The sequence below is a fragment of the Lithobates pipiens genome, unplaced genomic scaffold (genome assembly GCF_037356315.1).
Source record: "Lithobates pipiens isolate NorthernLeopardFrog02 unplaced genomic scaffold, aLitPip1_a1.2 Scaffold_25, whole genome shotgun sequence".
Taxonomy (NCBI): domain Eukaryota; kingdom Metazoa; phylum Chordata; class Amphibia; order Anura; family Ranidae; genus Lithobates; species Lithobates pipiens.
In genome coordinates, this window is record NW_027507787.1 from 89,708,087 (window position 1) to 89,721,275 (window position 13,189).

A 13,189-nucleotide genomic window follows, 5' to 3' on the forward strand; every position below is an offset into this window, starting at 1 on the left:
GTAAAGAAAAAATGCAGTTTTTGGATACATGTTTTAAGGAAGATAATGGTAGACTCATTAGTGACCTATACACAAAACCAACCGATCGTAACCAACTTTTGCATTATAGTATCCAAACCCATTCCCAAGAGCCAATTAATTAGGGTTAACGGAATTGCCACTAACAGTGAAGACCGTGACAAATGCTTAGATGAAATGGAAAACAAACAAATTCAGAGGGGGTATCGCATAGAGATCATAAGAAAGAAAGGAAAACTATGGCCAGTAAAAAGAGAACTAACAACATGATTAAACGATTACCATTTGTTTCCCAATTCCATCCACACTCATTCCAAACATATAAAATCATTAAAAAACACTGGCATATATTAAAAGAAAATTTTCCCCAAATCCCTGAATTTCACAAGCCTCCATGTTCTTCATATCATAAAGGTAGAACCATACACAGTAGATTAGTCAGATCTGACCAATCTCGAAAAATAAAAACACTGAATTTTTATTTCTTTTTTTGGGACCACAAAATCATGGATCGTATCCATGTTTAAATTGTACACAATGCAATTCAATGATAAAGGGAACATTTTTGGCACATCCACACAGAGGCAATAAAATTGGAATACAGGGATATTATACATGCCAATCCTCTTATGTGATAAATGTTATAATATTGTCCTTGTGGCTATTTATATGTTGGTGAAACAACACGAAAATTGAAGGATAGAATTGCCAGACACAAGTATTGTATTCAGTAAGGGATAAATCAAGAATTAACTCTAAAAAGATTGAAGTGGATAAATAGATTGAGTTTAAACCTCTAGGTTGTAAAGTATCCAGACTTTGACTTACATTTATTTCTATAGATCCCTAAAATACTAACTGGGAGGAGATAGAGTATTTATTTATTTGTATATATTTTTGAGCTTTGTAAATATCTTTGGAACACATTATTACAAAATCAATAATCTATGTTCATTGAGGTATCTCATACCCTATAAACATGGACTGCAAATATGTACATGTATATATGTGTATATTGTAGAATGTATCATGAGTAATAATACTGATATTTTGTTGATTGATTTGCATGTATCGTTATATTTCAATATTAGGATAAATGGAACTTTTTCTGTGTGATTTGGAGGGTGACTACATCTCATTGAGCCATCATTCTGCAATTTAGTATGAAGTAATTTTGACAATTTGTATTAATGAATTAATTTATGCCTAATGGATTTCTGGTGTGAAATGTAACAATATAAAATTATGTAAGAGTAATGTCATAATACATCTTGTTTCTACCTGAAGAAGGGCCTAAGCTTTATAGCCCAAAACTGTTGTTTGGAACGACATGATTGATGTGTAATTTATTACATGTGAAATCTTTACAATAAATTTTAAGTGCAGCAATTTTCTTTATATATAGACTTTGGGAAGGTTTGATTGCTAGCACTAGGACGTATACCGTGTGCTGTCTACCACAATTGAGAAATTATATATGTAGTGCTGGGCTCCTGAAGAGCACGCGTGTTATGTTTTTGTAAATTTTGTTTTTCCTAAGACCATAGTTGGGTTTTAAGGTTAATTATGGTAAATTATGGTCTCAGCATCAGTTTGGCTGGACTGTATTATGTTCTGCCTGGACATAGGTGTGGGTGTCACCTTTGCCAGGCATTGGAACGCAGTCTGGGTGGACGCATTGGGTACCAATCTCTCTCTAGGAGCCAATCAGTGGGTGCGTTGTCTCGCTTTGTATTCTGAGAGAGGGTACTTAAAGTGTAGAGGTCACGTGATTCTGGGTTCCGGTCCAGAAGTATGTTCTGAATCCCTGGCCCTGGTCCTCCTGACATGCCCTGGGGTGTGGATCAATCCCTTTCGGAGTCTCGGGGCTGGCTAGCCCGAAGCACAGTAACTGGAGGGAGGGTTCCAAGGTTGTCTGGTGCCGTCTCAGGTTTGGAGAGGCCCAGCAATTGAGAACACAACCGGGGAGGGCTCCTCAGAAGAGGGCCATGCACGAGGTAGCACCCTGGAAGCTAAGCCGGAAAGGACACCAAAGTGAATCCACACCGGCTGCAAGATACTGGTACCGTGTGAAAGTTCCTAGTTTTATCCTTCAGTTACAATCAAGTCTGTGGCAGAGACTTTTCTCATTCTAGAGTCTGTAATGGAGACTGTGTTCTTTTGGGTCATCTGTGAGTTGCTAGGTCCACAAAAAGGGGAATTATCCGATAGCTGTAACATCGAGTTGTGAATGGCTATTCTCTGGATTGTATAGAGAGAGACATTTTAAGTGTCAACAGTTCCAAAAGTACCTAAATCCAAAATACCCTCTATTCCCTACTGAGAGAATGTGTTCGGTTCATTGTTTTGCAAATAAAAATCCCTAAAGTGGATTCAAGTGTCGGACTCTACAGTTTATTGGGTCATCCACCTTGGGAAACCCCTAGATGAGCACGAGGTGGAGAAGGTAACGGTAAGCCCAAAAAAACCCAGCCGCTCCTTCGGGGGTCAGTGCTACATATCTCTATATCTATATCTATATCATTGATTTATTATTTGGACATTTCAATTTTTTATTTGATTTAGTGTCATTTCTATTTCCTATTAATGTATTGTGATGTTGTTAGTAATCAGACACAAGCATTCAATAAGAACAGACAGGCTGCATCATCTTTCTTTATGCCATCAGTTGGTCTAAATTTCTGGCTTTTCTTTCTTTTCTTCCTCATAAGGGGGAGGTTGTGCAGGTTGATCGGTGGGATTCATGGTGGTGCTTGGTGTCAAAGTTGAGGGAGGCATGGACACTACAAAATCATTCTGAATCATAAACATCTGAAATAAAAGATATAACAGATGAGCATTTTTGTAGTTTCTTAGTCATCCAATTCAAATAAAATATATATGAGAGGCCACAGAGAATTTTTTATGTTGTGAACCTTCTGCTAACTTGATAAATTGACATGCTGGGGAAGATATCTTTTGCTTATAGGACAGTATGAGTTTTTTGCAGAATGGATTTAGCAAGGTGATGGGAAAGCGCATAAAGCTTATGCTAACTTAGCAGGACATTCATTTTAAGATAAGACAATCCCTGCACATACCATGGTTCGTATTCATACTGCCAACCTTCAATTTCATCTCATCTCAAAAATCCATTCTATAAAGCCCCCCACCACCACCATACCCAAACTACTTACTCTTTTTTTTTTTTGAAGGACAGTGATAATCAAATCCAACAAGAGTTTTCTTTTATGCCGGTTGCTCTACTAAACATTTATATGACCATATCCCAAACGTCTTTAGTCTAGAAGGGCTAGGGAAGGAGGGTTACAGAACTTTTATTGAAAGTACCCTTTCAGTCCACTATATGCCAAATTGTAATGCTACCATCTGGATCCAGGTCCGGTACTGGTCCAGTTAATTGTGTGTAGATAAGCACTAAAAAATAAAGAAGTATTTACCACATAACAGGACTGTGGAAAACGTAACCATTTGTTACTCCAACATTTCATATTCCTGATATGTCCCTGATGTACCATGTACTTATATGAAAAAGTATCCTGTTCTCTTTGTATTGCTTCCTTTATGTGAAATCCCTGCTGTTCCTTTCATCCTGTCATGATCAGGTGTGTCCTAACATGTCCTCGCTGCACAGCCATTCACTGGGAAACTCAGTGTGCTGCTGCTTCTATTCCCCCCAACTCTTATGCAGCTGAGAACAGAGGGAATGTGATCACTTATAAAAAAAAAATGGAAAAAGGGTATTTTTTTTATATCTATATGAATTACATATATAAGTAGTACATAAGTATTTACAGCCTTTGCCATGACACTCAAAATTTAGCTCAGGTGCATCTGGACAATTGATCAGACGTTTCTACAACTTGATTGGAGTCCACCTGTGATAAAATCAGTTGATTGGACATGATTTGGAAAGGCACAAACCAGTCTATATAAGGTCTCACAGTTAACAGTGTATGTCAGAGCACAAACCAAGCAATGGATTGAAATGAAGATCTCTGAGACAGAATTGTATTGAGGCACAGATCTGGGGAAGGGTATAGAACAATTTCTGCAGCATCACCTGTAAATGGAAGAAGTTTGGAACCAAAAGGACTCTTCCTAGAGTGGGCCGCCTGGCCAAACTGAGTGATCGGGGGAGAAGGACGATAGTCAGGAAGGTGACCAAGAACCCGATTGTCACTGTGACAGAGCTCCAGCGTTTCTCTGTGGAGAGAGGAGAACCTTCCAGAAGAACTATCATCTCTGCAGCACTCCACCAATCAGGCCTGTATGGTAGAGTAGCCAGATGGAAGCCACGCCTCAATAAAAGGCACATGACAGCCCACCATGAGTTTGCCAAAAGTCCCCTGAAGGACTCTCAGACCATGAGAAACAAAATTCTCTGATCTGATGAAACATAGTATGAACTCTTTGGCCTAAATGACAAGCGCCATGTCTGGAGTAAACCATGTACTGCTCATCACCTGGTCAATACCTTCCTACAGTGAAGCATGGTGGTGACAACATCATGCTGTGGGGATGTTTTTCAGTGGCAGGAACTGGGAGACTAGTCAGGATCAAGGGAAAGTTGAATTGTGCAAAAGTACAGACACCCTTAATGAAAACCTGCTCCAGAGCACTGTGGACCTCAGGCCAGGGCAAAGGTTCATCTTCCCACAGGACAACAACCCTAAGCACAAAGCCAAGATAAAAAAGGAGTGGCTAAAGGAAAACTCTGTGAATGTCCTTGAGTGGCCCAGTCAAAGCCCAGACTTGAACCCGATTGAACATCTCTGGAGAGATCTGAAAATCTATATAATATAATCTAAATCTATATAATATGAGTTTCACTTTTTAAATTGAATTACTGAAATAAATTTAGTTTCTGAGGATATTCTATTTTTTTAAATGCACCTGTATTTGTATATACTGTAAATGTTAATGTTGTAGCCCTAGGGAAGAGGAAGTGCTTAGATACCAGGAGCATGTTGGATTATTGTTTTTACATTTTTACCAATTAACAATTGACTTGGATTCCACAAATTTGAAGCTAATTCATCAGGCACTTCATTACTAAAGTCAATCTTCTAAGCAGAAGTGTTTTCTCAGACAGCTTGGTGGTGGACCAAAGTGATAGCCCCTACTAAAGGCTCATTAAGTTATTTTAGCTCTTTAGGAAAGGAGTTAAAAGAGGGACTGGCAGGTTTATTATTTACCCCACAGCAGATGACAGTTACAAAATTAATTCACCTTATTTCTGCACGTAAAAAAAGAGAACCCCTTTAAAATGATTGTAGATTGGCCTTTACAGATCATAAGGCCTCTTTTATATGATCTTACCGGAGGGGCAGTTACTGGAATCTGTTTCACAGCCCGACGCCCAAATACCGACATAGAGACGGACACACAGAAGATCAGCAGGTTCATCACAAGAATGAATGAGATAATAGTAAATCCGCCAGACTGTAAAAGATTAAGGAGAACCAATGCAGAATAGTTAGATAATCAGAAAATGTTGATAACGTACAAATAAGATATTGTTGTATAGATCATCATTTGCACTAGATTAAATTACTAGCAAAAACTGGAAAAGTTGGGAAGTGAAAGAAGTTACAAAATACACCCCTATTTTGCACTCTTAAAATTATACAACTAAATCCAAAATCCAAAAACTACATAAATAAGTGAAGCTTTCAAGTGTTACATAGTTACATAGTAGGTGAGGTTGAAAAAAGAAACAAGCCCATTAAGTCCAATCAATGAAGTGTTGACTTGCAGGGGGTAAAATAAGTATTGAACACATCACCATTTTTCTAGGTAAATATATTTCTAAAGATGCTCTTGACATGAAATGTTCACCACATGTCAGTAACAACCAATGCAATCCATATGTACAAAGAAACCAAAACAAATATGATCAGGAATGAAGTTATGTGTAATAAAATGGAATGACACAGGGAAAAAGTATTGAACACATGAAGAAAGGGAGGTGCAAAAAACATGGAAAGCCAAGACACCAGCTGAAATCTATCAGTAATTAGAAAGTACCTTTGTTAGTGCAAATTAAAGTGATTGTAAAGTCTTATTTTTGTTTTTCTATTATAATAACAAACATATTGTACTTACTTGCTCTGTGGATTGATTTTGCACAGGGCAGCCCAGATCTTCCTCTTCTCAGGTCCCTGGATTGAGCTCCTGGCCCCTCCCTCCTATTGAGTGCTGCCCCCACATTCAGACACGAAGCCGCAGTTTGGCCCTGTCCACTCTCACTCTTGATTGGCTAATGGAGTTTGGTTGACAGCAGTGGGAGTCATTGGCGCCTCTGCTGTGTCTCAGCTAATCAGGAAGGAGAGCCCCAGATGGTGAGACACTCGTGGACATCGCTGGATAGAGATGGCCTCACGTGAGTATTAGGAGGGCTGAGGGGGGCTGCTGCACACAATAAGCTTTTTATCATAATGCATAGAAAAACCTTCTGCTTTTACAACCACTTTAATAACCACTTTAATATCAGCTTCAGACTGATGGGCTATAAAAAAATATCTAATTACCAATGTAAGGTTCTGAATGTTCCAATGAGCACTGTTGGGGCCATAATCCAGAAGTGGAAAGATAACCATTTCACCATAAACCGGCCACGACCAGGTGCACCTCGCAAGATTTCTGACAGAGGAGTGAAAAGAATTATAAGAAAAGTTGTCCAAGAGCCAATAAGCACTTGTGAGAGCTTTAGAAAGACCTGGAATTAGCAGGTGTAATTGTTTCAAAGAAAACATTAAGTAATGCACTCAACCGCCATGGCCTGTGTGCACGCTCACCACGTAAGATTTCACTGCTGAAGAAAAAGCATGTTGAAGCTCGTTTAAAGTTTGCTGCACAACATTTAGACAAGCCTGTGAAATACTGGGAGAATATAGTCTGGTCAGATAAGACCAAAATTTAACTATTTGGATGCCATAATACACACCATGTTTGGAGGTCAAATGGCACTGAACCTCACCCCAAAACACCCCAATACCAACAGTGAAGTTTGAAGGTGGGAACATCATGGTGTGGGGTGGTTTTTCAGAATATGATACTGGCAAACTTCATGTTATTGAAGGAAGGATGAATGAAAAAAAAAAGGACCAGGACATTCTTGATAAAAATCTGCTGCCTTTACCAGGATGATGAAGATGAACATTTTAGCAAGATAATGATCCCAAACACAAATCCAAGGAAACTCTCAATTTGTTTCAAAGAAAGAAAATAAAGCCGCTAGAATGGCCCAGCCAATTCCCTGACTTGAATCCAATTGAAAATCTATGGAAAGAACTAAAGATCAGAGTTCATAGAAGAGGGCCATAGAACCTTCCAGATCTGAAGACTGTGTGAAAATATGGGCCAAAGTCCCAAAGTCCCACCTGAGCAATGCATTCGACTAGTTTCTCCATACAGGAGGTGTTTTGAAGCTGTCATTACCAACAAAGGATTTTGTACAAAGTATTACATTTCAGTTAGCATGTTCAATACCTTTTCCCTATGTCATTCCATTTTATTACACATAACTTAATTTCTGAACGTATTTGTTTTGGTATTGTTTTATGTATGGATTGCATGGGTTGTTACCGACATGTGTCAAACATTTCATGTCAAAAGCGCCTTTAGAAATGTATTTATCTAGAAAAATAGTGACATGTTCAATATTTATGTTACCCACTATATAATACAAAAAAACTAAATAAAATGCAACAAAATTTAACTCAGATTAAAACTAATCCTCCATTACACTGCTGCTATATTAATACCTCATCAAATAAAAGTCAACAACAAAATAAAAGAATATGCATATGTAAATAAATACATTGAATGTGTCACATAACACCAATGTGCAAATGTGAAAATAGTACGACAGTCTCTTGTAATAAAATAACACTCTGTGCTTTTGATATCTAAGAGCTAATTCCTAGCCTCACCTCCAATGTGCAGTGTTCCTCCCAAAAGACATACTCTCACCGAAATGCAATTCCTATCTTATAACTAAGGATGAGCTCAGACGTGTTCGCACAGCCCACGTGCAGAGCCCCCCAGGAAGTCGGCACTGCGCTGCGCTAATCACAGACAGTGAGACATTTTCCGATCTCTGCAGCCACGCATGGGGACAATGTCTTACTGCCTGTGATTAGCACAACGCAGTGCCGACCTCCTGGTGGGCTCTGCACGTGGGCTGTGCAAACCCACCTGAGATCATCCTTACTGATAACACAGCTAGGGTGGCCACCTGTCCAGGATTCACCTGGACAGTTTGGGTTTTGAATAATGTGTCCGGGTTTCAGTCCACCTGAAACTCGGACACATTGTTCAGAAAAGGCGGTGGCTCCCCAAGTCACCAAGATAGTCATACATAAATCTGTTGACGCTGCGGGCGGCTGTTTGGGGGCAGGTTTGACATCAATGAAAGGTGAGGTGATGATGTCAGCAAGAGCAATTCGGCCATACCCACTGGCGCGCTCTGTGTGCTACATTACAACTCCCCTTGGTACACCCAAATGTGTCCCAGGTCTTTTATAATCCTATAGTGTTTACTGCAACAAAAAAAAAGAATAAATTGCCCTGTCCTGCAAAAGTGTTCAGGTTTGGCTTGAAGGAAAGGTGGCAACCCAAAACACAGCCCCCAAATTTTCCACCCAAGTGGCTGGCAAGCATAGGCTGCCTGGGAGCTGGGGGGGGGGGGACAAGCAACGCCAACAGGTGGGGTTGTATGGGAGCTCTTCTCCCAGCGATCGTGGAGAGGAAGAGAGAGCCAGCTGGATGACCAGAGCGCGGAGAACATCGCTGCTTTCATTTCAATTGCTGTGTGTTCCCCGTGCTTGCCGTCACATACAGCCCTGCCTCCTGGCCCCGGGACTTTGGTAAGCAGATCACCTGTTCAATCCTGGAATGTGTGATGTATGTCAAAGTCCCGAGGCCAGGAGGCAGGGCTGTATGTGACGGCGAGTGCGGGGAATACACAGCAATTGGCATGAAAGCTGTTACAGTGATGTTCCTCGGCACTCTGATGATCCAACTGGCAATCCTCTTCCTCTCCTTACCTGCACAGGTAGGCTGAATTGTTAGGCACAAGTAGACTGTATTGGTGGGCACAGGCAGGCTGCATTGGTGGGCACAGGCAAGCTGCATTGATGGACACAGGTATTTATTTTTATAACTTAATTCTGCAAAAAAATGTAAGTGTAATTTCATGAGATAATTTATGAGGGTGTTTTAGTGATTGGGTGGGGCAACTGGTGGCAAGTAACCCTGGAGGCCTTGCTAGTAGTTTAGGATTTGAAATTTTGATCCCTTTGATAACAGATCGACTTATAGCACATAAAGATGTAGAATCCCTTATGATCCAAGTGGATAGCCTTTTGCTCAAATATATTTACGCACGAGACTATCATCATTAACCGCCATAAAAAGAAAAAGGCAATGCTCCAACTGTGTAGTGTGATAAAATCACCAATATTATTATAGATAAAAACTACTCACAAAAATTGGTTAAAAAGAGCATATAACATCAAGTGCCTCCAGAATTGCCTCCACAATTTGAGCATTCAGCCCACATCAGCATCCTCTCACCACACTGTTCTGGTCCTGAGGCTACTTCCAGTACACGCTATGCCATGACCCGACGTGTTTCTTCACTTTAGACTTTGTCCAAGGAAGGAGATTGCCCACAGTACGGCAGAATACAGTACGTGCCAGAGTGTGGAGGGTATGACAATGGTCAATTATGCAAGAAAGGAATGTCGAGAGTATGACAGGGGAAAGAAAGTGCAGAAGAAAAGATTGGAGGGTATGACAGAACAGAACAGAACAAAAAACTGTCAACCTTTTGACTCACAAATAGTGAGTCAGGCATAAAGCTTGCACCACTCTTCCAAACTGAGAAAATGAACCAGATCCAGTTAAGTGATCTGCTTGCAGAGAGATGGCACAGACAGCAGGGGAGCTCAAGATCTTAAGCCCAATCACCAGGGGCATCGGGAGGGGGATGGCTGGGGGGGCTGAAGCCCCGAATGTGACCCCGAAAAGCCCAGAGTCTCAGGCATACAGCTCTCCATTGTTAGCCCCGAGCGGCAAGCGCCGGGACCGATCTGATCCCGGGTGCCGCCGAGTGTAGCTTAGCGCCGCCAAGTGTAGCTGAGCGCCGCCAAGTGTATCTGAGCGCCACGAGTGTGGCCGAGTGTAGCTGAGTGCCACTGAGTGTGGCCGAGTGCCATAGCAGGTCCCGCCTTCTGGAGCCTGCAGTGCCTATGATGGATGTCCCACTGGTCCAATGCTGGGACTGTGTGATGTCCATCATAGGTACGGCAGGCTCTAGAAGGCAGAAATTACAAAGGGGCCGTCTTGTCACACCCCACTCAGCGCTTGGGCAGGCCGCTCTCCTCTCCTCTTCTCCTCCTCCTCTGAGGACTGACTGACTGCTGTCCTGTGACAACGCACACCGTGGCTAAGCTAAGGTAGGTCAAAGTGTATGTAAATGTCAGTGTATGTGGGTCAGGCAGGTCAGTGTAGGTAGGTCACTACCGTCAGTGTATGTAGGTCATGTAGGTCATGGCCCAGCCAAAAAAAAGCCTGTACACCACCCCCCCCCCCCCGTTTCTGGCCTTGGACTTCGGGCTGAAGCCCCTGGTCTTTTTGCCACCTAGTAACGCCCTTGCCGCCCACCAATCCTTGCCTCTCTCTCTCTTCCCTGCTCAGCTGAGAGCAAGAGAGAGGAGGAAGCCTGATAACCCCGTGTTTGCTATGGTTAACAGACATATAGAAAAAAAAGAAACTTCCCCTGCCTATATGCAGGTTCTGCCTATGTAGTGTGTTCACTACACAGGCAGAGAGGGCATGTGACCTGTCTGCCAGATTATGGCAGATAGTTAACATGCTGCACGTCAGGTCCAATATGGCAGGGATCTGTGCCAGTTTTCTATTTTAAAAACTGTCATGATCCCTTTGTTATTTAGATGCAGAAGCCGCACCAACTTAAAGTTCACTGTAAAATTTAAATTTGTACGAGTGCCGCAAATGGACCCGAAACAGGTCTATCTGCTTTGTTAATATGGCACATGCTACTTGTGCCAGTTTTGTTAATTCCACCATTGCAATTAGAACTCACACTAGGACTAGCCTTTTCAAGTGGAAAAAGGTACACAGAAAATGTAAATAAGAACTAAAAAAAACATTTTTTTAAACTATATTTTTATCCTTTTTAGTCACATAATTGCCTGGTATTATGTAAATTTAGGAATAACCGGTCCTTCTTTACATGGAAAAATTACTGGCATGTCTTGGGGAAGCTTCCCTAGAACCATGGGATCTGAGATACAGATTCACTGCTAAGAGGAGAGATGGGGAATTTAGTCTTGGCTGAGAGTGGAAGTATGGGGAGCTGAGCTGCTGAGTCTTTGTTGGGAGAAGAAGCAAACCTAAGAGACATTGCTGTGAAAGGATGCAATGATAACTGAGCTGATACGCCACTGCTCTGAGAGGGGATGAACAGTGAGCTAGGCTGCTGAGACACTACCAGGAGGGGTAGCAGAGCTGAAGAGTCACAGTTGGGTTGGAGGATCAGGGAACTGCTGGGTTAGGGAAGCATGTGGAGCTCAGAGACCAGGTGACTATTTGTAGGCGGAAGTATGATGAGCTAAGTCACTGTTGGAAGGTGAGCTTGAAGAGTCATTGCTCATTGGGGTAACAGGGATAACAGAGCTGCTGACAAGAGGTGAGCTGAGATGCTGAAAGAACAACTATGCCTGACAATTTTGAGGATCAACTGCTCCACTGTGCCTTTATCTACAGAGATCTATGAGGTCTGTTCTAGTTTGTTTAGAAAATGTAACTGTGTAATATCCATAGCCTTAACAAAGTTATACTTTGAAACCCATCTCCAGCCAAAATGTTCCCCTCACTCTCTGTCACGTAAGGAAGTAATGGGTCACAGACAGACAATTCCCCACATTCTCTAAAAAATTATTGGAGTTAGATTTTAAACTAAATCGCCCAATTCATGTAACAGTGGATATGACACAGCCTGCTTTTCAACCCCATGCTTATATCACGTCAAATATTACCCAGAATAGTGTGACATAATTGCTAGGAATTTTAACCGTTCTGCTATTTTAACTGTTCTCTCTCCTTTCACCCTCCAATAAAGACACACCCCCCTCCAGGCTGCTTTAAAATGTCAGATGGTCTGCAATGGAACATGTGAAACCAATATAAAGGATTAATAGTAAATATATGCACCACCGTTTTATAACATAGCCTTAGTTTACTGAGGGGTAATTTGTGTTATTTGACTTTCAATACTTTTATGTCATTTTCAGTGTTCATTACTTACCCCATGCTCATCTGAACATTTAAGATCATTGTGAAGATCACACTTTACAACGGAGAAGTCCAAAATGTTTAAGATGATTGTGAGCATACTGCAAATTGATGATATGATGTTCAAAGCGAAAGCACCTTTGATCTGTATAGAATAGCAATTATAAAAAATATATAATAAATAGAAAAATAAAAATGAATATTTAATTATATTGGTAATCCTCTTATTAATATTTATATCAAAATCCAGTTACCATGAGATACAAGAGCCTTATCAAATAAAGAAAACCTCCTCCCTACTTCCCTTGAGTCAGGAAAATACTTCTTTATTCGTGTCTCACACACTCTTCCTCATACATTGCAGCTCACAGAGGCCAGCTGATGATTAACAAATTAAATATGCTGATAGCCACCCCCCCCCCCCATTTTGCTCTGGTATTGTATCGTTCTAAACACAGAAAAGATGCACTAGTTTACAGGCAGACTAAGGTCACCTGCAGGCACGATATTTAAAGGAATATTAAATTTTTATTGTTTTTCACTTTAAGTATTATTAAAATCACTGCTCCTGAAAAAAACTGAGGTTTTTAAAACTTTTTTTGCATTGATACATGTCCCCTGGGGCATGACCCAGGTCCCCAAACACTTTTTCTGGCAATAACTTGCATAGTAGCCTTTAAAATTAGCACTTTTGGTTTTTCATGTTAGTCTCCCATAGACTTTAACGGTCTTCCGCGGCTTTCAAGTTTGCCGTGAAAGCCCGATAATGTTCACTGTTCGGTGAACGGGCAAACACCCGATGCTCATCAGGCTCCTCCTTACTTGGCATCTGCCAAAAGTACCA

At 41.1% G+C, this 13,189-nt stretch overlaps 1 protein-coding gene across 2 annotated transcripts in view; it reads right to left on the minus strand.

The window, feature by feature from the left end:
* Positions 1–475: 475 nt before the first annotated feature.
* LOC143930377 (membrane-spanning 4-domains subfamily A member 4A-like) overlaps positions 476–13,189 on the minus strand; it is a 56,587-nt gene continuing 43,873 nt past the window's right edge. For both annotated transcript variants that reach the window (XM_077454658.1, XM_077454659.1), the window contains exons 5-7: positions 12,359–12,490; positions 5,341–5,463; positions 476–2,829 (exon numbers count right to left, since the gene is read on the minus strand). In XM_077454658.1, coding sequence (XP_077310784.1) covers positions 2,692–2,829; positions 5,341–5,463; positions 12,359–12,490 — 393 coding nt within the window. In that variant the 3' untranslated portion in view covers positions 476–2,691. The remainder of the gene's footprint in view (positions 2,830–5,340; positions 5,464–12,358; positions 12,491–13,189) is intronic.